The following is a 23,047-nucleotide window of genomic DNA, read 5'->3' on the forward strand; positions in this document are numbered from 1 at the left end:
GGTGCTGGGGAGCCCTTCGCAAAAGGTGGCAACAACTACCGCCGAAGCTCCTGGAGGTGGGGTGTGAGGGGCAAGGCTGCAGAGGGGCCGGCTCTCTGCACAGGCCTCGAGGCCGCCTCCCCCTCCTCCCTTTCGGGCCCGGCTTGGAAGGCGCTGCAGAAGGCGAGAGCTCCCAGGCCTCGCGGGGAGAGGAGACCGGGGCGGCTTGGTGCTGGAACGCGGGTGGTCCGTCTCCAGCAGGGTGGCTGATCTCCGCACCAGGACGGACCCCTGCCCGGGTGGGGGCGGGGGGGGCCAGGCGCCGAGCCTGCTGCGGCGGACGGAGGGAGGGTGGCCAGGCGCCGGTCCGAGGCGCGGGCTTCAGGCTGAGAGGAAGGCGCCGCAGCCCCTCCCCCGCCCGCCCGCCCGCCGGCCGGAGGCAGCCCCTCTCGCCTGGGAGCCACCCGGTTGGGCGCGCAGGGCGGGGGGGCTCCCCTCCCGGCCGGGCGCGCGGGCCCGGCCGGCTTCGTGGCGGCTGTCCAAGCGGGGCGCACGGGGGACCCCTCGGCCTCGCCAAGCGCAAGGGCGCCGCAGCGGGCGGGCGCACCTTGCCTGGCGGCGGGGAGGGCCGGGGGGCGGCGGCGAGGAAATCCCGCCTCGCGGGCCGGCGATTGGCTGCTGCGGTGCCCGGCTGCGCTCCGCCGGGCGGGGCCCTCCTCCTCCTCCGCTTCCCAAAGCCTCCCTGACGAGGCCGCGCCAGGAGCAGCCGGGGGGACGCCGCCACTCGCCGCCGCCGCCATGGTGAGTAGCAGGGCGCACGGCTCGCCTGGCCCGGGGCGCGCTTCGCCCCTGCCCGGGCGCTTCTCCGTCGGACTGGGCGAGGTCCCCTCCTCGCCCCTCTTCCCTCCCCCCCCGCTCCGCCTCGGACGAGCCCCGGTGCCATCTCTCGCGGGGCGCCCGCAGCGGCGGCTCCCCCCGGGCTTGCCTCCCTTCCCTCCCGGAGCGGGGCTCCTCCTCCTCCCCACCCGCGCGTGCGGCTAGTCCTTGGTGAGGAAAGCCCGGAGCTCTCAGTCGCAGAACAACCCAGCAGCTGCGGGGCAGGGTGGCGGGTCCTTGCCTCCTGCACCTGCTTCTTGGGCGCCATGAGCAGGAGGGTCAGGGCGGAGGAAAGGAAATGCTGCTTCGCACAAGGTATGGTTAACTTGGGGAACTCTCTGCCACAAGCTGTGGTGGTGGCGGCCACCTTCTAGAGGTGGGACGTAGCTAGAGGAGAGGGGGCCCCATGTTCACTCCTCAGAGTGAGGGAGCTAATGAAGAAAATAGGGAGAGGTGGAGCTGGGGGGCCCTTGGGAGTTGGGGGCCCAGTGACACCCCTGCCAAGAGCCAACAGCCCAAGCAAAGCGGCAGGGCCTGGCTAGAGAAAGCAGCTCCCCAGTTGCCCATCTGCTGCGGACCCCTCTTCTCCCTCGCTTCTTTCATCTGTGTGCCGAATGAGTTTGGTTCCTTTGGGGCGGCAGCATCCAGGCCCTGTGTGCGCGCCCCATGTGCGTTCAGAGGGGGGCCTTCCCGATTCCACCTGAGCAGGCCCGAAAATGACCTGGGGGGACCTGAAAGCCTCCGTCTGGGTGGGCAGGCCTTGGAGGGAACGCAGCTGTGGGCTTGGACGAGTCCTACGTCCTGTCTTTCTGGGCCTCAGTTTCCCCTCTGTGAAACGGGCCCAGCGAGGTGGTGGCTGGGGGGCTGGCCAAGGCACACCTTTAGGAGCACCCTGGGAGGAGGGGTCAGTCGGGCCAGGCCGCCGCGCTCCTCCTGCCCTCCCGGGGCCCTCTTTCTTTCGGCAGGTTGAGCTCTGTGACCTTTGCCCCGTGCCGGGAGGCTCGGCTGTGGGAGCGGAAGCAGCTGGTGTCTCCCTGGGGGGGGGAGGGCTGCTTTTGTGGCTCGCTCTCTGCCTGCTTCTCACTGCTGGCCTGGAAGTGGGGAGAGGGAGCCGGTTCGGGGGGGGGGAACGGGCAGAGCCCGCCTGCCTGGGGGCAGCCCCACAGCAAACCCCAGGGCCCGGCCGGCGCTCTGGTGCTGACGCAGTTTGTTGATGTGCTCCTGCGTGGCGCCAAGAAGCGAGGCCACTTTGGGCTGCTTCCAGATGGGAGCCGGGAAGCCACATCCTCCACCCAGAGCGAAGCTTCACCCCTGACCCCCCCCCCCCCGCCCCCGAGAGCCTTTGAGGTCTCCTGTTCCCAGCTGGTCACTTTCCTTCCGGTTGCTGCCTGTTTCCAAATGTCAACTGGCCTTCGGTTTTGTGCTGCGGTTTTCCTCCAAAGGGCTTTGGGAACGGTGAGGGTCCTGCGTGGGCCGGGCCTTGCAGAGCCCAAAGCGCCGGTGTCCTTTGGCTGAGCTCGATGGCGGGCAGAACTGAAACTGGGTTCCGGCTTATGGGGTAGACGGTCTCAGGGGATGATGCTCCCAATCCCCCAGGCCTGGCCTCCGCTCCCCCCTGAGGAGGATTCCACAGTTTGGTCTGGCTTTATCCTGCACCTGTGGCCTAAACAGAGCAACGAATGACATCTACCATAAAAATAATAATTAGATGAAAATAATAATGGCCGCCGCAGCAGCAATGCAGCGCTTAAAGCCGCGGAATCCGTGGCCAGAAATGGCTCCTCCCAAGGGAGGCTGTTTTGACCGAAATTCACAGAGTGTGAGGGGTAGCCTGCTGGGTTTCATGAGGCAGTGAGTTCCGTAGTCCGGGTGCTGCTACGGAGAAGGCCCGATGTTGTGACCCCGTCTCTCACGCCTTAAAGTTACAGGGCAGTGTGCAAGAGCCAATCTCGTATCCTCTGGTGCACGCCACGATTTTGTTCTGCAGACTAGGAAATCGTGGCGGGGTGGCTGTGTGTCAGCCTTGCCCCATCTTCCAGAGCTCCCAGGCCCTCCCTGCTGACTTCTGCTGGAGTCCCTGCCTCCTGCTGGCTCGCTCGGACCTGCTCCGGGGATGCTTTAGCTCAGCCGACTGCGTCTTCTGTGCCTGGTTAAAAGAGCGTGTAGCGAGGCTGGCAGGGGGCAGGGGAAACCTTCGCTCCAGCCAAGCTCAGAGCCCGCTCTGCAGAGGAGGGGACAGGGGTGTGCTCTCCCAAGAGCCTGCCCGGAAGCTCCGGTTGGAAGAAGCTTTGGGAGAAGGGCGCCGTTTAACCCCTCTCCACCTCTCCTCAAAGACAGGCAAGAGAGAGGCCTCCTTTGCAGCATGTCTACGGCTTTGAGAACTGTTTTTGTATAGTTGTTGTTGTTTGTTCAGCTGTGGAACTCAGTACCACAAGATGGAGCGGTGGGCACTGGCTTAGCTGGCTTTGGAAAAGGGGATTAGACAGAGTTCAGAGGAGGAGGAGAGTTCTCTTGGATAAGTGGAACCTCCATGTTCAAAAGCAGTAAGCCACGAAATACCAGGTGCAGGGGAGCAATGGCAGTGGGGGCGGGCATGCCTCCTTCTCCCAGTTGTGAGCTCCCCGGAGGCATCTGGTTGGCCTCTGTGGGATGCTGGAGGCTCGCTGCACCCCGACCTGGTAGGGCTGCCCATCGGTCAGTCGTGGGGGCCTTGCTTTTGGGATAACTGCTTTCCACGGGGTTGGGGGGGGGTGCAAGTTCCCCTCTGCAGATTACCGGGAAGCAGGAGAATTGGCAGCTTGAGCCCTGCTGGTTGTGTGGATGCTCGGCCTCTGGGGGCTTCTTGGGGGGAGTCCGTCCCTTTCTGGGAAGCTTCTCTGCTTCAGTCAGCCTCGGTCCCAGTTTCAGGGTCCTGCAGCCATGCCCGTGAAAGGCCGGAGTACGTCCTAGCCCCGGCCTTGACGGATTTTCCTGGGATCTTGGAGCCAGGCAGTGGACACTTGACGACGTTACTGGACTTTGTGGGTCGGGGGGTGGACTTCCCTGCGGGCTGCCTGGCACAAATGGAGATTTTGCTCAATAACGCCGCCTCTGAATACCCTAGTCGAGGCACCACGTCCTCGGTTCAGTCTCTAGGTGCCATGGCTCCCGGGTGCCTGGGATTGGTCCAGCCCTCCCCTAGCCCCCAGGGGTTTCTCGGAGTAGGCCACGGGTGATCATCCTTTGAAAAGATGGGAACCGCCGCGGTTCCTCTGTCCCGGCACACAGGCCTGGCTGGCTTGGAGACCGTTCCGTTTCTTTTTCCGGTGCAACTGTTTCTGGGGCGGGTGGGTGTGTTGGCAGCGGGCAAGGCAGCGGCCACAGTTCTGCTGAATTATTTGTTTCGAGAGAGAGAGAGAGAGAGAGAGAGAGAGAGATGGCTCGTCTAGAGTGGCAGCCAGTCAGTCCCCAGCCGGACAGTTCTGGGTTGTTGACAGCCTGCCTGGTCCTGGCCAGTGGCCTCAGCTCATTCCCAGTGGACGGCTGGCGGCCTACTTCGAAGGAGCGGCGTGTCTGCTCCTAAGTTGGGGTCAGAGCAGTAGAGCGCTGCTGCTGCTGCTGCTGCTGGCCCAGAAACAGCAGCCTGGCGGGGCAGAGCCAAGGCCCATCCTGTGCCAGGGCCTGCCGGGAAGTCATCAGGGCTGCAGCGATTCAGCCCGAGGGGAATGGCCTCCGCTCCGCTTTGCGCAACAGCTCTGAGTGGAAGCAGCTTCTGGAGAAGCTGCCTGGGGCTGGTGGGGGGACAGGCCCCCTCCCCGAAGAAGCTGGTCAGCCTGCGTGAACGGAGGAGCTGCCGCCTGGGTTTCTCTGGCTTCCACCGGCACCATTTTTTTTTGCTGCAGACCCACAGAGGTTCGTTGCTTTGCTGAGCTGGTCCATTGGGGTGGGGGGGAGGCTGTGTTTGTACGAGGAGAAAGTGTGCTTGGAGAAGGCCCCGAGCGGGGCTTGCCAAAGACGGCCGCCGGCCTGAACTTGCCCTCTGTGGCGAAGCCAAGGCCTCCGGAGTCGCCTCTTTCTGGAAGGCAGGATGCAGCCCACGGAGGTGCCCGGTTTGGCCGGCTGGGTTTGCTCCCCTGGAGATCTTTGTGGAGACACGTCTGCCAGGGGTGTCCTTAGGGGAGAGGGGCCTGTGTTTGCCCCTCTCCCCAGCAGCCTCTTGGAGATGATGAAGCAAATGGGGGGGAAGGCAGGAGCTGGGGGCCCCAGGTCCTCGGAACCCATCTGCTCAGTCCTAGCCACACCGCTGGCGTCTGCACTGCCCTGCATGTCAGCTCCTTGCAAGGGAGAGGGGTAGGCCTCTGGCATGACCACCACGTTCCTGGCTTGAGGAGGGCGAATTGGACCCTCGTGGGAGGTCAGGTGCAGCGTGCCGATTAATGGCTTCAGAGCTCGGGGGTGTGTGTGTGTGTGAATGGCGTGAAAGGGAGACGGAGAATCCAGCTCTCTGGGCTGCTCCTTATTCGGGTAGGACCGGCCTCCTGCCCAGGTTTGGACGCTGTGCCCACTCCCGATTTTGGAGGGTCCCTTAAAAGCCAGGAGGGAGGTGCTGCCTGTGAGCCAGGGCTGAGCAGCAGCAGTGGGGCTGGGTGCTTCTTTCCCTCCTCCCCGTCCCTGCCGGCGGCGCCTCTGGCCTTGTTGTTGTTCCTCGCTTGCACACCAGCAGAGGCTGGGAGCACGCCCAGCTCCCGGTGATCTTGGGTGGGGAGTTCCCCTCCCCGTCCCTCCTGGCGAGAGCGAGAGCGAGGGAGCTTGCCTTCTGATCGGGCAGCTTGTCCTTGAGTCGCGGCTGGAGCGGAGCGGTGAGTGGCAAAGGTGTTAAGAAAACCAGGAAGGCCCCTCCCTTGTGTGACTTTTGCATAGCCCAGGGGAGCAGGCTGCGAGAGAGCCCCACCACGTCCCAGGGCAGGATTGGAAGGGAGCCGGGGGGGGGGGGGGGGCCACCAAAGGCAAGGAGAGGGGCTGGAGGTCCCGTGGCGCCCTCCTCCTCCTCCTCCGCTGCGAGATGCTCTCCCCTCTCGCTTTGTCTTGCAGCCTGTTCGCGCCACAGGCCGCCCTCCCCTGCTTTCCGGGGGGGAGGGGGAGCAGCGGCACTTCGGAGCGGGGCTTTGGGGCCCCACAGGATTTCTGCGTAGGGCAAAGCCCGGGGCCCCGCCTTAGGCCGCCTCTTTCGGGGATGCTCCCGCCATGCGGTGTGTTCAGCTTCGCTTTCTGTTTGTGCAGCCGGTCAGGCTGGAACTGCCGTTGACACGCAGGCCGTGCCTGACACTTCAGACTGAAACCGGTTCCCAGGAAGTGCAGCTCTTGCCGTTCCCCCAAAGCCTGTTGGGAAGCCTGTCGCTTGGTCAGGGGGCTTGGCAGTGCCTCCTTCCCAGAAACGGGGTGCCTGGCGGAAGGGAGTCCATTTCTGGGGAGGGACCAAGAGCCCTCCCGCTCCCTGAGCTGCAGCCACTGCCCCGATTAGAAGCAGGTTTTACATGCGTGGCCCGGAATAGCCCGTGGAGGAGGGCCTAGAAATGGGACCTGCAAGCTCGGACGGGGCATTTAACCAGCCCCCCTGCAAAAAACCAAAACGCTGGTCTAGTATTTTTGAAGTGCTGGCTTGATTAGAGCAAGAACAAAAAAATATATGAATCGGCAGCAGTTGGATATTTCTGCTAATTACAAAACCCAATGTATTTCCTTTGATTTGGTTTCTATACCGCCCTTCCCAAGATGGCTCAAGGCGGTTAGGGTTGGGGGTCCTGACCGGCTCCCTGCCCCCCCCCCCCGTCTAAACAGGAGCACGAGACAGACCCCGGCCACAGGCACTAGAGGTCCCGTGCTGGGGCGGGATCGCGTGGCTTGCCATGGCTGGGGAGCAGTGGCATGAACTCCTGACCAAGTGGTGACACCCTTAGAACTCCAGGCCCTGCTGGGAAGGGCTCCTCTGCAGCGTGGATGATCTTCTGAACACCAGGGTCAGCCCGTTCCTTCACTCTTTTGAAACATGGAAATAAAGTCAAGGCAGCACCGCGTTTTAGGAAACAGGGGCCAGTGTTTTGAAGGCGGTGGTGCCAAGGAAGGCAGAAGCCCGGGTCTGGCTGGGCAGCGTGGTCCGGCCCCAGGGCGTATTTGACCATATTTAGTGGGGCCCTGAGGGTGGGTTGCTGGCCGTAGGCAACGCAGCGTTTTGTTAGGAGGAAAGCTGGTCTTGTGGTAGCCAGCAGGGAGTGTCCTCTTTGCTAAGCAGGGCCTGCCCTGCTCTGGATTTGCATGGGGGACTGCCTGTGTGAGCACTGCGAGGAGACATTCCCCCTCAGGGGACAGTGGAGCTGCTCTGGGAAGAAAGAGCATCTGCCTGCTTGCCTGCAGAAGGTCCCCAGTCCCCTCCCTGGCAGCGGCATCTCCAAGACGGGGCCGAGAGACACTCCTCCCTGCAGCCTGGGAGAAGCCGCTGCCATCCTGAGCGAGAGGGACCCAGGGCCGGACTCGGTGTAAGGCAGGGTCCGGTGTGGCCCTCTTAGCAAGGGCCCACTGAGGATCCTCGAGTGCTGCCTGTGGGGCTCCAGAGACGTGCCGTCCCAGGCGGGCCTGGCCGTTCCCGAGAGGCGGCCCAAACGGGGAGGCGAGGGAGCTCTCCTTTGTGGGGAGGTCGTGCGGGGGCACTTCGCCGGCTGCTGTCTTGTCTCGTGGCCGCTCTTGGCAAGCGCTGCTTGTTTTGTTCCTGGATGGCAGAATTTTCCATTGTGCGGTGGGGGGGGGCACTCTCCGCCCGGAGGGGGGAGGCGAGAGGCACAACCGCCACCTTCCGCACCTTGGCCCTGCCTGGCTCCGCTTCCCCTTCCTTGCCTGCAGCTCGGGTCCTGGGGGGCTCCCGGGGGGGGGGCAAAGTACGGAGCAGAGTTGGAGCCACATTGGTGCACCCGTCTCCCCCGGGTTGGCTTCTTTCCTTTGGGCCAGGCTGTGTTGGTTTCTCCTCTTGGTCTGGAAATGTGGGCCGAGGAGGAGGACACTGTCTCAGGGGGCAAGGCGGCGGGGGGGGGGGGCAGGAAGCTGCGGCTGCAGGGGCTGCATCCCCCCCCCAGTGTTGGCCTTCCCAGTTGGGAAAACCAGCCGTTGTTGAGTAGTCTCTGTAGGCCAGCGTGAATTCGAAAAGGAGACTGTTACAGGAGGAGGCGAAAGAGATGGGGTGGTCTTTGCGTGGACAAGACTGAGCCAGGAGGACCAAGAGTCTGGCTTGGTCTAGGGCCGTTTCCTGTGTTCCTTGGTATAGATTGTAACCTCTCGGAGGCAGGGACCTTGCAGCTTTGGGGACGGTGCCATAGCTCAGCGTTGGAGGCCCCCCGCCCCCGCTTTGCGCATAGAAGTCTGTCCCCTGCTCCCTCCTTGGCAGCATCTCCAGGAAGGGCTGGGGGAGATTCTTGCCCCGCCTGGAACGCTGGAGAGCTGCTGCCAGTCAGTGTGGGCAATGCTGAGCTAGGTGGACCAAGGGTCTGACTCGGTAGGAGGCAGCTTCCTGAATTCCTATGAAATTGACCAGTTCAGGTCAAAATGACTGGACTGACAGAATGGTCCAGTGATGTAGATTTGTTTCCGGCTGGCGGGAAGATGGACAGAACAGGTTTATTTTATTACGTTTATATGCTGCTCTTCCTCCAAGGAACCCAGTCTATATGGTTATGTTTGTTCTCACAACAACCCTGTGAGGTAGGTTAGGCTGAGAGAAACGTGACTGGCCCTAGTCACCCAGTGAGTTTCCTAGCTGAATGGGGATTTGAAGTTCCTGGGTTGCTAGAACCTAAGGGGTGTACTCATGAGTCAAATGGGCCATAAGCCAGAATTTGGCTTTTTAAAAGCCAAATCTGGCCAACTAGATTTGAACTCGGGTCTCCCCAGTCCTAGCCCAACACTCTAACCACTACAGCACACTGGCTATTATGTTCAGGAACCTGAGAGCCGGGGGGCGTGTGTGGGGGCATGTGTGGGGTGTGTGTTTGCAGTATGCATGGTTCAAAAAGCTAAAACTCAAAGTCCAGCATGTTAATCTCACATGTTGTAAATATCTGACAAGATTTTCCAGCAGGCCCAAAGTAGGGGAATGGAAACATTTAATTAAGGGGGCGGAGATCAAGCAAGTGTCCCGAATGTGGTTTAAATGTTGCATTCAAACATGCTGGATCCGGAGATTACTGGAGAACAATTGTTTGCTGGAACTCCCATGAACACTGCAAGGCAGGACAACTCCGCAGCAAACCCTTTTCCTCCCAGGGTTTGAATTCTGGCGGTGGGGGGGAGGGAATGGAGGTCCTGGGTGGGGCCCCCACGGATGAAGCGGATGGCAGCGTTGAAACGGCCCAGTCTGTATCCGCTCATTATCTTCCTTCCTAATTGGCTTTGGGGAACAATGGGCGGGGGGGGGGACGGGACACACGCTTTCCACACTCCATGCTGCTGATGGACAGCCGAGGGCCCCCCCCCGAGTTTCCCCGTGCAGGCCACACCCCCCCCCAAAAGTGGGCAGCAGGCTCCCCTGTTTTCTCTGCTGCTTTGGTTGCATTTCATCTGGCTGTTTCCTGCTGCCCCTTGGCTGCCCCCAGGGCCATTGGGGGGGGCGGGGGGTGGTGAAGAAAGCAGCTTGTAAACAGAAGGACGAAAGGGGCCGGTTCAGTGGCTGTTTCTTCCCCTCCTTGTTTATCTTGTAAGCAGAGCTGCCGGATTGCCCATTGGCACGCTAAAGATGCAACCAAACACCCTCTCCCCCTGCCTCTCTCTTTTCACCCGTGTCAGGATGCAGCCCATATTGCTGCTGGCCGAGAATGACGCCCACTCTGTTTCCCTGGGGGGAGGGCGCAGGGGGGCAGCCTGGAGTGGGGCCTTGTCTGTGTGTGTGTGTGTTGTTTTTAAGCGGAAATGTGTTTATCAGAGCCAGGGGAGATATGGGAGGTCTTTGGATCGAGAATCTGCCTGGCTGGGATGAGAGCCGGCGTGGTGGAGTGGTTAGAGTGCTGGACTAGGACTGGGGAGACCCGAGTTCAAATCCCCATTCAGCCTCATGAGACTTGCTGGGTGACTCTGGGCCAGTCACTTCTCTCTCAAACCAACCTACCTCACAGGGTTGTTGTGAAGAGAAACTTCAGTTATGTAGTACACTGCTCTGGCCTCCTTGGAGGGAGAGCGGGATATAAAATGTAAAGAAAAGTAAAATAAAATAATAAAGGAAATAAGGAAGAGTTGCAGAAGTCTTGGGTGCCAAGAGATGGGGGCGGGGGAGAGAGAGAGGGAGTTGGTTCCAATGTTTCGGCGATCTGCTCCCAGGCAGCCATGTTCAGGGGCAGTATGCCTGAGTGTTGTAGTGAGCTCAGGAGTGTCTGCACGGACTGGCAGCGGCTCTCGCAGGTTCCAGGCTCAGGGGTCTCTCCCACTCCCAGGTCGAGATGCTGCCAGGGGGAGTGAGCCTGGGACCTTCTGCGTGCCAAGCAGACGCGTGGCCAGCAAGCTACGGTCCTTCTGTGCACAGGCAGCGGCCTTCTGCGTCCTTTTCGCTCAGGGCTCTGCACACAGACTGGCAGCAGCACTGCCAGGGGTCTCTGGGGCCTTCTGTGCCTCCAAGCTCCAGCCCCATCCTGAAACGGAGGAAGCTGCTGCCTCCGACTGAGTCGGACCCTTGGTCCCTCGGGCTTTGTACCGTCTGCACGGACTGGCAGCGGCTCCCCCGGGTTCCAGGCCGAGGGGGCCTTGCCTCGGCCTCATTGGGGGTTCTGCCAGGAACTGGGCCTGGGGCCTTCTGCTTGCTTCCTCCGGCGCCTCGGCAGAGGGGAGGCATCTTCTTGGCTCTCAGGAGGGACTCGGGCTGGCTTCCGTCTGCACAGCTGTTGGGAGGCCGAGGGGTGGGGACCGCAGCCCTCCTGCTTGCGTCGACCAGGCAGAAAGAGCTCTTGGGAAGGAGGGAAGGAAGGAAGGAGGGAAGCAGCGGCAGCGGCAGAGTCCCTGCTCTGAGTTCAGGAGCTGCCACCCTGGCTCCCTGGCAGCTTCTCCAGGTAGGGCTGGGGAGCTCCCCGGAGTCTGAAGCCCTGGAGAAGCCGCTGCCAGTCTGTGCCGGCAGGATGGAGCTGGCTGGGCCAAGGGTCTGGCCCGGTCGAAGGCAGCTGCTTGCGATGGGGGGGGGCGGGTTGTGGTGGAGGGTCCCGGTTCCACAGCTAGCCCTGGCAAGAGCGCTCCGAGCCACGGGGTGAGCTGCTGCCGCCCCGGCCGTGAGCCAGCCGGCAGGGGTCCCGGCGTCCTGGCTGGAAGCGGCTTTCCTCGGGAAGCCCAACCCCTGAGGCGCCGTGTAAAACCCAGCCCCGTCAAGTCAATCAGACCAGCATTGCCAAAGGCAACACTCCCGGGCCCGGGTGGAGTCCGGAGGGGGCCGAGGAGCAGCGCTTGCTCCTGCCTGCCTTCCCCCCGGGAGGCTGGGAGAGCGCGGCCGTCCCTTCGGCGGCTGGAGCGGGCCGGTCTCCGTCGGCAGAACTGGGCCCCGAGCTTGGCTTGGCGGCTCCTGCAGGCGTCGCCTCTGGATTAAACACGCAATTCCTGGCTTTGCCGTGCTTATTTGGAGAGGAGAGGGGAAGTCGAGCCCAGCTGGTCGGGACGAAAAGCCCCATGTCCCACGGCTTCCCTTAGAGGGGGCCCCCCGAGGCTCCTGGGAAGCAGCCCTCCCCGGCTCTTGCTCAGGCAGCCACTGGCCTGCAGAGATAGACTGCCTCTGGGTGTGGAGGTTCCCCACATCACCACTGTCGTAGAGAAATTCCTGGGGGATGGGTCGAAGGCCCCATGGAAGCCGGGTGGCATCCACCGAGGACGGTTATCTCCATTAAATGGACGGGGGAAAGGGGGAGCAGGGCGGTTTTAAGAGGAGTGTGGTCTTTCAGAGATGCCTTGCTGGGTATGACTAGGGGGAACCTTCCACCGCGCTAAGGAGTCAGCGGCATTGCAGAAGGTTCCAGCAGAGAAGGGACCCGCCTTGCTCCTGCGCACCGGCTCCTTCGGTTCAGACACGATGACAGACTTCGGGTTCCTTGTGGTGCCTGAACGGGGCCTTGGTTTTCTCCGGAGAGACGGGGGCCTGGCCCTCGCGGCCGTCTGAATCGAGGCTTAACGTGGGTGACCGGCATGATGGTGATTGTGTGAACCCAGGCCAAGGTGGCTGATGACCTCGGATGACTCAGAGGTCCACAGTCGCGCTCATGCCGGTGAGCCACCTGGAACCAGGATCCGAGCACTTGTGTGAGGGGCGCCCCCAGCTGTCGGCTAGCTTTGGGTACAAGCTGGACCTTTCCCCCCAATGCAGTTGGTGCTGGAAGGGGAGCAGCCGTAGCTTTGGGGCCTGCCTTTCAGCCCCTGCCCCCCGGATCATCTGGGGCACGTTGTGTTCTGTAATGGAAGCTTTTGCCCCCCGGATTTCAGCCCCAGAGCGGCGGGATTCTGGCTCCATCGGGAGGCATCGTTTTCGGCCTGCTCAAAGGGAAAAGCCGCGCTGTGGGGACGGAGGAGGCTTCCTTGGCCTCCTGGGAGGAGGTCCCTGATCATGCCCGCCCCGGGCGCTGAGCAGCTTCGTGGGAGCAGGAAGCAGCCCGGGACAGATAAGCCCTCCTGGACGCCAGCCGGCTCTGCAGCCGCCGCCGCGCCTTGAAAGGGGAGAGGCGTCTCAGGCTTCTGGGGGTGCTGGGCAGTCGGTCTCCCCTTGCAGGCAGCGGCTGTGTTTCCCCCCCCCCGCCAAGGGTGGGCAGGTGACGCCAGGGCGGGAAGTGGCCGCCTCCCTCCCTCGCCGCCAGCCTGCTCTGGAATGTCGCTCTCCTGAGCCCGCGGGGGGGGGGGGGGGGCGTCCGTCTTGCTGGTGCTTCCTGTTTCCCGGCCTGCCGTCCAGTCCTCGTGTTGGGAGAAGTGGCCACCTCTCCGTCCGCCTTGCAGGCAAAAGGGTGCCGGGCCGGCCCCTATCCCGGGAGGAACTCTTCTTCGGCCGGCCCAACGTTGGCTCAAGGCTACGCAGAGGTTGCATAAATGCCCCAGCGGCGGGCGGGGGGGGGGGAGGAAGAGCCCGTGGGTGGGCCAGCTCGGGTAGCTCTCTGGTGTATAATTGTTTAGTAACTCTAGACTGGCGGAGCAGCTCCAACTCTGCAGGCGTGGGAGAACTTCTAACCTGGTGGCGCAGCGGATGCTCTGAGCTGGCCTGCCTCTTCCCACCCTCCCTGCGCCGCTGGTCCCCGATTTCCCCGGGGAGGTGGCGGGGGGGGGCCACGTGGCCCAGCTGGGCTCCTTCCGCAAGCTGACCTGGTTGTGCCGGGGCAGCCGGCTCTGGCGGTGGGAGATGCTCGCAGGCGCCGTGGCGAGGGGGGCTCCAGCCTCCGAGGGATGAGCGTGGCCCTCCGCGGCGGGCTCGGGGTGGCCCAGACCCGGCATGGAGGCGCTCAGGGAGTCTGTCCTGCACTTGGCCTTCCAGATGTCGACATACAAGCGGGCGACGCTAGACGAGGAGGAGCTGGTGGACTCCATGGAGGGAGAGGCCTACCCCAACGGGATCCAGGTGAGCGCTTGTCTCCCAGGCGGGGTGGGGTGCGGGGGGTCCCAGCCATGGTTTGGCCTTCCCCTGCTGGACCCTCTTCCTGGGCCTCCGTGGGGCCCTGGAGGGCCTCTGCAGCAGTGGCCCCTCTCATGAGCTGAGCCCACAAGACCCTCTGCCCTTGGGGCAGGGCTGCGACGTGTCTCTCGGCTTGGCCCCACCGCAGCTTCTGCCCACACAAGCATTCTTCCAACGCCTTGAATGGCTCAGCGCTGGGCCTGCCTGGATCGTTGCCAAGCGGGAAGCGGTGGGGTGGGGGGCGGGAGGGGAGGGGAAGGCTGATCTGCTTGGCCTGCGCCAGGGGGAGCTCAGAGAGGGGGCCCAGGTCCTGGGGCACACGAGGAGGGGCTGGGGCCTCATGCTGCACCCCCCTCTCCCTCCAGGTCCAAAGCACTGCTTTGGGTGGGGCCTCGGGGTGGGGGGGCTGCTTGGTGAGCCTCCGAAGGGTCTCCCTCCTCCTCGGGATGGGGGCTGATTTTGCAGAGCCGGTTAGAACCCTAACCCTTTGCTAAGCGGGGTCTTCCCTGGTTTGCACTAGGAGGGGTGACTACATCTGGGCGCTGTAGGGGACCCCCCTTTGGAGAAGGGGCTGTTGCTCAGTGGCAGCAGAGCCCCTGTTTAGCGTGCCGAAGGCCTCGGGTTCCCTCCCTGGCGGCAGCATCTCCAAGAGAGGGCTGGGAGAGACCCCTGCCTGCAACCTGGGAGAAGCCTCTGCCAGTCCGTGCAGACATTGCTGAGTTAGATGGAGCAAGGGCCAGACTCGGGAGACATCCGCTTCCTACGTTGCAAGTCTCTGCTGGACCCGAGGGAAGTGCTTCCCCGTCTCTCTGGACCGCTGGGCAGGGAAGGACTCCCAGCCTCTTGCCGGGACGGACGGACGGACGTGGCTTCCCCACGGGAGGCTCTGCTGACACACCACAAGCCCAGCGTCCTCCCGTCAGCCCAGCGTCTTCCACGCACCCCTCGCTGCGGCTTCTTCTCATCCTGACGAGCACGTGCTGGAAACGGAGCGCAGGAGGGGCTCTCGGACCCCCCCCCCCCGCTGAGCTGCGTTCCCAGGCTGCTCTCTGCCTCTGCCAGAAAAACTGGTTCTCCGCCTCTTGCTGGCCTGGCGTGGCTCAATCTCCCCCGCCCGCCTGCCCGTCGTCCCTCCTGCAACCCAATCTCGATCCCCCCTGGAAGGGGAGCAGCAGTTCCCTGCTTCTGCTGCTTGTTCTTCTCACGCCCAGGGGCAGGAACTCCTTCCGAGTGGCGGGGCGGTGGAGAGCTCTCCTGTCCAGTCAGCCCGTTTCGAAGGCTGCAGCCAGCGCTGGGCTTTGTCCGCTGCCCGACCGCGGCCCGTCTCTTCCATCCTTCACGTCCCGCCTAGGAGGGAGGCCTCTGTTCCCGGCTGCTCCTCAGCCGGACCTGGGAGAACGAGGCACCCAGAGAGGGCATGGTGGCCGTTCTTTTGTGGTAGCAACTGAGGGAGCTGCCAGATGCTGAGTCGGGCCCTTGGTCCACCTTGCTCAGGATTGTCCACCCAGCCTGGCAGTGGCTTCTGCAAGGTGGCAGGCAGGAGTCTCTCCCAGCCCTGTCTGGAGATGCTGCTGCCAGGGAGGGGACTGGGGACCTTCTGCAGGCAAGCAGGCAGGGGCTTTTCCACTGAGCGCTGACCCCATCCCCTGCGGGGCATCTCTTCCAGGGCTCACATGGGAATGCCAAGCAGGGTGGACCCTGCTTGGCCGAGGGGACCATTCCTGCTGGCTGCCACATGCCCACCCAGCTCTCCTGCCTTGCCCACCACGGAGCCCGCTGTGGGGGAGGGCCTGAAAGCGTGCCCGGAAACTTGCCCCACAGGGAGCGGACCAGCCTCTCCTTCTGGCTCTCGGAGCGTGTTTCCTCTGATTGTCCGCTGTTCCTGCCAGGGTGATGCATCGCGGCCTTCCCAGTCTCCAGCTTGTGTTTCTGAAAACAATTCCAGTCACTTTTCAGAGAGACGCGGGGGATCTTTCGGGAGGAGGGCGTTAGAAGGGCGTCCGTGCTGTCAGCGGGATTCCTCCTCCTCCTCCTCCTCCTCCCCCCCGTGCTTTGGGTGGCGTCTGACCACCTTGGGTGCTTCACCAGTCCTTGCTTAAAAACCTGCCACTGATAAACCAGATACAACCTTGAAATGAGTTTCCCAAATTCCTCTGAGTCCAAGACGACTCTGGATTTAAGATGACCCTCTGATTCCTCGCACACAAGAACTGGGGGAAACCTCCTCTTGGATTCGGGTAAATACGGTGACTTCCCTCTTGTGCAATGTGGTGTTCCAATCAATGGCCGAGTCCCCATTTCGGATCAGGCCCAACAAACCACCGTCGGCGTTGGCAGCAGGCTCACCGGGGGTGGGGGGGACACCCGCCGCCTCCTAGGCCCTCGTCCACCTGCGCTGAGAGAGTCCCACTTCTTTCCCCCCCCCAGGTGAATTTCCGTGGATCGGGGAGCCGCAAGAACTGCTGGGCGGAGCGGACTCCTTTCGAGAGGGGCCTCCTCGTGCTGACGGCGGTCCTGGCGGTCGGCCTCCTGGCCTGTGCCTCGGTGCTGCTCTTCCAGTGGCGTTCCAGTGAGTCCCAGGAGCTGCTCTGGCCGGCAGCGTCTCTCCAGGGTCTCGGAGGGGGGGGGCCTCTCTTCGGAGTGGCTGCTGTGCACGGTGCCGACCGGCCCCCTCCTCCTGCGCCCCTTCCAGGGCCGTGCCTGACAGAAGCCTGCATCTCCGTGACCAGCTCCATCCTGAGCTCGCTGGACCGGGCGGTGGACCCCTGCGAGGACTTCTTCAGCTACGCCTGTGGCGGCTGGATCAAGGCCAACCCCATCCCAGACGGCCACTCCCGCTGGGGCACGTTCAACAAGCTCTGGGAGCACAACCAGGCCATCCTCAAGCACCTTCTGGGTGAGTGGCGGCTGGGGGCTCCTCGGGGCTGAGCAGTCCACCCTGTGCCGCTGGCCACTGGCCGGAGGAGAGCTGGTCTGGTGGTCGCCGGCGGGCATGGCCCCCTTTGCTAAGCAGGGCTTGCCTTGGTTTGCATTTGGATGGGAGACCACCGGTGAGGAGTGCTGTCTCTTCTGCACAGAGAACGCCACAGCGGCCTCGTCCAGTGAGGCTGAACGCAAAGTGCAGCGCTACTACCAGGCCTGCATGAACGAGAGCAGAATCGAGGAGCTGAAGGCCACGCCCCTGGTGGACCGGATCCAGAAGGTAAGGAGCCTCCTCAGCCCAGGGCAAGCTCGCGCTCTCTGCTCCTGTGCGAGGCAGGCCCAGAGCAAGCAGAGCGGCGTCTTCTCATGGGGGCGGCAGGCAAGAGCAGGCAGGGCTTTGCTGGGCTCTGCAGATCTCTGCTGACCTTCGCAATAACGCTGGCGGGGATTCCCCTCGGAGTCTGTGGCCGGAGGCGTTGGGTATCTCCCTGACAACTGAGCCAAGAGGCACCTTCTAAAGTGGTGGTTCTCTTGTATTTAGCAGGGGGAGAGCAACTGGCCCTCTCCACCCCCAGCACAGCATCCCTCCAGTGGTGGTTGCTGGGGTCTGCCTGATATTGCCTTTCAGGCGGCAAGCCCTTTTGGGACAGGGAACCACTGTGTGTGTGTGTGTGTTTCCCCTGCTGGAGAGCCCTCAGCCCTCTTCATGGCCGCAAGAACAAGCCCCGAATTAACCAGAAGGATCAAAGCAGATAAAATGCTAACCAGTATGAAATTAACAGAAGATCCGCTGAAACAGACCCAATTAAAACTAGATTTTAAAGAATTAAGGACGTCCAGATGCAAGCTACAGTAAAATACGTTGAAGAGCCTCTCTCAACAGAGGAGTGTAAAGATCTTCTAATTGACCCCTGCTCCCTGGGCAAAGAGGCACCTTTTCAAAGTGGCGATTCCCTTGTATTGAGCAGGGGGAGAGCAACTGGCCCTCTCCGTCCCCAGCACAGCACCCCTCCAGTGACTGTTGCTGGGGTCTATCTGATGTTCCTTTTTAGCTTGTGAGCCCTTTGGGGACAGAGATCCATCTAGTTTATTTGTAGTTCCTCTGAGTAAACCGCCCTGAGCCATTTTTGGAAGGGAGGGAAGGGCTGTGTGAGGTCCCCGCGGCCGCTTTCTGTCCGGTGGTCGCCCTTAATTTCCTGCCCGGTCTGGAGTGGGGGGCTCTGTGCCTCGGGGGCCTCCTCTCCCCTCTGCCTGGCTCTCCCCACAGCTGGGGGGCTGGAATATCACCGGCCCCTGGGACGAGGACAGCTTCAACCAGACGCTGCTGGCGCTGGCCACCCACCACCACATCGCACCCTTCTTCTCCATCTACGTGAGTGCCGACTCCAAGAACTCCAGCAGCAACATCATCCAGGTGGGTTGTGGGGGGCGTGGGAGATCCCCCCTCCCTCCTGCTGTCCCTGCCCACTGATGAGCAAAGGGTGGTCAGGGTGGTCTTCGCCAGCGCTCCCCGCCACGGGGATTCCCAGATGTTGTTGACTACAACTCCCAGCATCCACAGCTGCAATGGCCTTTGGCTGGGGATGATGGGAGTTGTAGTCTTCAACATCTGGGAATCCCTGTGGCAGGGAACGCTGGTTACTTGGCTGTCCTAGGAGCCCCCATGGGTCCAACTCACCTCACAGCCTGCTTTCTGCAGTGCCCGGTCGGATCCCCCCCCCCCAGGAAGTTCCCCAAGCAGGGCCCTGAAGGCCATCACCCTCCCCTGTGGGTCTTCAGAATCCAGCCTACTGCCTCTGGCCATGGAGGCTCCATTAGCCATCCTGACTAGCAGCCGCTGATCAATCTGCCCCCCCCTTGTCTCAAGCCTTTGTGCGCCTGAGAATCCCCCTCCCCAATATCTGGGACTCCCCGCCAGCAATAAAAGCACGCGGCTGCCGTCTGGGCTCCTGCGAGGGTGTGCCTCGCCCCCCTCCCGTCTCTGCCTCCTCCAGGTTGACCAGTCCGGACTGGGGCTGCCTTCCCGGGACTACTATCTCAACAAGACGCAGAACGAGAAGGTGAGCGCCACCCGCCTGCCCGGAGCCCCGGCTCTGTGCCCGAGACGGACGCGAGAGAGACCCGGCCCAAGAGCTGGCCTCTCTGTGCCCCAGAGCAGGCTGGGCGTTTGCAGTGTAGCCAAGGGGTCAGGCCCCTTGTGGGGCTGGGGAGCCGGGTCTTCAGCAGGCCAGTTCACCTGGCTGCAGAGAGCAGGTGGGGCCGGCCTCCTGCCTGCCTGCGCTTCTGCTCTGGGGCTGGGAGGAGCAGCAAAAGCCGTCTGTGGGTCAGCAGGCTCCGTGCTGCCGGGACCCTCCCTGGGCCCACAGAGCCAACGCTGCCGCTGCCTCCTCGTGTCCTCCCCCCCTCCCTGTCCAGGTGCTGACGGGGTACCTCGACTTCATGGTCCAGCTGGGCTTGCTGCTGGGAGGCCGGGACGAGGCCTCGGTCCGCCAGCAGATGCAGCAGGTGCTGGACTTTGAGACGGCGCTGGCGAACATCACCGCCCCCCAGGAGAAGCGCCGGGACGAGGAGCTGATCTACCACAAAATGACCGTCGGCGACCTCCAGGTGAGGCCTCGCCTGGCAGGGGCCGGCGTTCTCCCGTCGGGAGGGTTCCCAGGGATTGATTGCCGCTCCCAGGATCCGCAGCCAGAGGCCTTGGCCGCTGGGGAGGGGGGACGTTCTGCCTGCCAAGCGGAGGCTCTTGCGCTGAGCTGCGGCCCCCTCCCCTCAGGGGAAGCTCTTCCAGCGCTCGCACAGGTAGTCTCCCATCCAAATGCAAGCCAGGGCAGACCCTGCTTAGCAAAGGGGGCCCTTCCTGCTCACTTCCACAAGCCCAGCTCCCCTCTCCTGACTGGCTGTGTTTGGTGGAGCTCGATTCCCAAAGAAGGGATGTCCTGGCGGTTTTGCCTGTCTGTGGAACTCTCTGCACAGGGAGGTCAAGGTTGTGATTTCGTGGAACTTCAACACTTCTAATACAAACCCCGGGGAGCGGTGGGTGCAGAGCCCTTGCCTTGGCTGTTACGCTGCAGTTTGGGGCTGGGGTGACCCAACTCTCCCCCGCCTCTGCCCCACTGCTGCCCGGCTGTGCATCGCGTCCCTGTCGCCCTCCGGGTGTCGTTGGGAGGTCCATGCGCTCTGTGTGTGGCTTCTGAGTCGCTCCTCCTCGCTCTGCCCCAGGGCCTGGCTCCGGCCGTGGACTGGCTGCCCCTCATCAGCGCTGTCTTCTCCCCGGTGGAGATCACCGAACGGGAGCCGGTGGTCGTCTACGCCAAAGAATACCTGGAGCAAGTCTCCTCGCTCATCCTCCACACGGACAAGTGGTGAGCCGGGCAGACTCCTCCGGGGGTGGGGGGCGGGGGGTTGTGGCGGTGCCCCCCTGGCCTGGTTGCTCCTCTGGAGGGGCCGGGGAGTCACTGTGGGGTCCGCGTGTCCTTCTCCGCCACAGCCTTTTGCACACCTACATGGTCATGAACCTGGTGAGGAAAACCTCCTCCTTCCTGGACCAGCGTTTCCAAGACGCAGAGGAGAAGTTCATGGAGGTCATGTACGGGAGCAAGAAGGTAGGAAGTGGGAGAGAGCCGGATGGGGGCTGGAGGTGGCAGGTAGCCCCCGAGAGGCACATCCTCCGTGAATGTGCCCAAGCCCCACTTCAAGCCGGCGGCCATCCCCACGTCCCGCCTATCCCACCCGTCGGATTTCTGAAAGGAAAACCACGGTGCCTTTCGCATCGACGCTGCCCTCCTGGACCTCAGCAGAAGTGGGCCCCGGGGAGCTGCCCGCTGCCGAAGTTCTGTAGACAGTGGACGGATGGATGAGTGTTGACGCTTAGCGGCCACATAGAGTTAATAGAGGGACTTGGTTATCTAGACGAATCCACCTCCTTCTATAAAAGTTGACGAGGCTAGAAGAAACAGACCCTGAGGAAGGCGGGAGGTGGCTTCCCTTCACACCGCCCCAGGGGTCCAGCAACGCGGGGCGGGGCAGGGCAGGGCGGGGCGTGTGTGTGTTGCTGCTTGTCCCCAACAGACGGGGATCGTGTCCTCCTGCCCCCACAGAGCTGCGTGCCGCGCTGGAAGTACTGCATCAGCGACACAGACATCAACCTCGGCTTTGCCCTGGGCGCCCTCTTCGTGAAAGCCACCTTTGCCGAAGAAAGCAAGGCCATAGTAGGTGCCCCCCCCCCGTCTCCTCTGAGTCCTGGGGCGGGGGCTCTGCTGCTGCCTCCGCTCCCCCTCCCAGGCACCCGGCTCTGCGTGTTGCTGCTCCTTCAGCTGGGCTCCCTGGGCTTCTGCTCCTGGGGGCCAGCACTCCGCCCAGGGGAGCGCTGGCTGCTCCTGCCCCCTCTCTCCAGAGGGAAGGGGTCCGGGCTCAGTGGCGGAGCCCCTGCTTGGCACGCAGGAGGCCCCGGAGAGACTCGGTCTCTGGCGGCGGCAGCAGCAGCATCTCCAGGTAGGGCCTGAAACCCTGGAGCGCTGCTGCCGCCAGCCAGTGCAGACAAGACTGAGTGAGGTGGACCAAGGTCCTGACTCAGCAGCTGCCTCTGTCCCGGCCTCTTCTTGGTGGGTTTTTATCACAAGCCTCTGGACCCGAGCGGGTGGCGGCGCCGTCAGTAGGGAGCCCAGCCCCCCTCGGAAGGAGGAGGAGGAGCTGCTGCTGCCGCCTGTGATGCCTTTCCAGCATCCCGCTATGATGGCGTCTCACCCGGAACTTGTGGGGCTGCTCCCCCCACCATCATCCTGGAGGCAGAGGAGGCTTCTCTGCACCCGCAGCACGGCCGCAGGTCCCTCTGGGGGGTGGGGGGCTGAGCGGGCCCGTGTGGTCCCTGCAGCGACCCAGGCCGTCCTCCTCCCTCGGCAGAGCCGCGTCCCGGCGGAAGGCGGAGGGGGGGGGGCCTCTTACGGCCTCGCTTGTTTGCTCTAGGCTGAAGAAATGATTGCGGAGATCAAGACGGCCTTTGAGGAGAGCCTGGAGGGTCTCCAGTGGATGGATGAAGAGACGCGGAGGTCGGCCAGGGCCAAGGCTGACGCCATCTACAACATGATCGGGTACCCCAAGTTCATCATGGACCCCAAGGAGCTGGACAAAGTGTTCAGCGATGTGAGTGGGGGTATCTGAAGCGCAGCGGGCAGACCCTCCCTCAGCCCCCCCCCCGGGCCGTGGCTTGGTTCCAACGTGGGCTGTTTCTCGGCAGTACGACGCGGCTCCCGACCGCTACTATGAGAACGTGATGCAGTTCTTCAACTTCTCCGCCCGCGTCACCGCCGACCAGCTCCGGAAGCCCCCGAACCGTGACCAGTGAGTTGCACGGGCATCGGACCAGCCCAAAGGTCCACGAGGGGCCTCCTGTTTCCAGCAGTGGGAAGCCCGTGAGGAGGGTGTCCAAGGCCACGCCTCTTCGGCGAGACCCGTCTAAGCCCTGCAGGATCAGCCGGGGGGGGGGGTCGGGTCTGGGCGTCCAGCCTCCTCTTTCCACCCGGATGGCCCGTTAGATGCCCCAGTGGGAATCCCAGAAGCAGCCCCAGCACCACCTCTTGCAGCAAGAGAAATACGACAAATATTGATAGACCGCTTTTCAACACAAGTTTCCCAAAGCGGTTTACATGGAAATAAAGTAAACAAACAAACAAAATGTCTCCCTGTCCCCAAAGGGCTCACGGTCTAAAAGGTACTGGCACCCCCCAGCAACTGGCATTCCAGAGGGATGCTGCTTCTGAAGCTGGAGGTTCTATTTAACTGGAATGACCACCGATAAAACCGGAGTGCCACAGTTTGGCAAACCCACTCCTGAGAAGCCGTTTAAAGCTAGGGCTGCCAGGGCCAGATCCCGCAGCAGCGAATTCCAGACAAGGCTGGATTAGGACATTCTGAAGCCGCAAGCTGTGTCAATCTTAAAAGGCCCCATAGCATCACCAAAAAATATTTACTATTCCAATAAAAAGGTCAGTGAAAGCAGAAATAACAACATTTTGTTTTTACTTGGCAAAGATGCAGTGAGAAACGAAGAACCCAACAAAAACAGGCTGTTTGCATTAGAAGTACCTTTAAATGAAAATGCGTTCTGTAAAACCTGAAAGGTAGCAGACTCCTGGGATTCAGAGCAACCCCTCCCAGTGTGAAGCCCTCCGCTGGAGCTCACCGATCAAAGGCAAAGTGTGCCCTTCGAGGCGGTGCTGACTCCTGGCGCCCACAGAGCCCTGAGGTTGTCTTGGGGAGAACACAGGAGGGGCTGACCATTGCTTCCCCCCCCCGACAGAATGAGAGCTAGCATGGTGTAGTGGTTAGAGTGCTGGACTAGGACCGGGGAGACCCGAGTTCAAATCCCCCTTCAGCCATGAAACTAGCTGGGTGACTCTGGGCCAGTCACTTCTCTCTCAGCCTGACCTGCTTCACAGGGTTGTTGTGAGGAGAAACTCAAGGATGTAGTGCACCGCTCTGGGCTCCTTGGAGGGAGAGCGGGCTATAAATGTCATAATAATAATGAGATTGATGCCTTTCAGCACCCTCCTAGATCGCTGCTGCCTGATCTAGGTGTTTCCCGTTGTTTGAGAAACACACCAGTGGGGACTGGAACTGGCAGCCTCTGGCTTGCTAGTC

The 23,047-nt window shown here is 62.4% G+C and overlaps 2 protein-coding genes across 6 annotated transcripts in view; one reads left to right on the forward strand and one right to left on the reverse strand.

Annotated features, from left to right (window-relative positions):
- The window catches only part of ALPL (alkaline phosphatase, biomineralization associated), a 66,430-nt gene that overhangs the window by 33,689 nt on the left and 9,694 nt on the right, over positions 1–23,047 (reverse strand). The gene's annotated exons all lie outside the window — the stretch shown is intronic.
- The window catches only part of ECE1 (endothelin converting enzyme 1), a 30,267-nt gene continuing 7,895 nt past the window's right edge, over positions 676–23,047 (forward strand). Inside the window, exons 1-13 of one of the 5 annotated variants that reach the window (XM_053281024.1) lie at positions 676–780; positions 13,352–13,435; positions 15,917–16,058; positions 16,182–16,385; positions 16,567–16,691; positions 17,679–17,825; positions 18,406–18,471; positions 18,827–19,018; positions 19,631–19,773; positions 19,899–20,013; positions 20,509–20,619; positions 21,374–21,550; positions 21,645–21,748. In XM_053281024.1, coding sequence (XP_053136999.1) covers positions 778–780; positions 13,352–13,435; positions 15,917–16,058; positions 16,182–16,385; positions 16,567–16,691; positions 17,679–17,825; positions 18,406–18,471; positions 18,827–19,018; positions 19,631–19,773; positions 19,899–20,013; positions 20,509–20,619; positions 21,374–21,550; positions 21,645–21,748 — 1,613 coding nt within the window. In that variant the 5' untranslated portion in view covers positions 676–777. Of the gene's footprint in view, positions 781–1,151; positions 1,171–5,674; positions 5,694–12,783; positions 12,904–13,294; positions 13,436–15,916; positions 16,059–16,181; positions 16,386–16,566; positions 16,692–17,678; positions 17,826–18,405; positions 18,472–18,826; positions 19,019–19,630; positions 19,774–19,898; positions 20,014–20,508; positions 20,620–21,373; positions 21,551–21,644; positions 21,749–23,047 lie in introns of those variants that run through there. The other 4 variants (XM_053281027.1, XM_053281026.1, XM_053281025.1 and 1 more) reach the window with 4 other exon arrangements.

The sequence above is a fragment of the Hemicordylus capensis genome, chromosome 16 (genome assembly GCF_027244095.1).
Source record: "Hemicordylus capensis ecotype Gifberg chromosome 16, rHemCap1.1.pri, whole genome shotgun sequence".
In the NCBI taxonomy this organism is placed as follows: Eukaryota; Metazoa; Chordata; class Lepidosauria; order Squamata; family Cordylidae; genus Hemicordylus; species Hemicordylus capensis.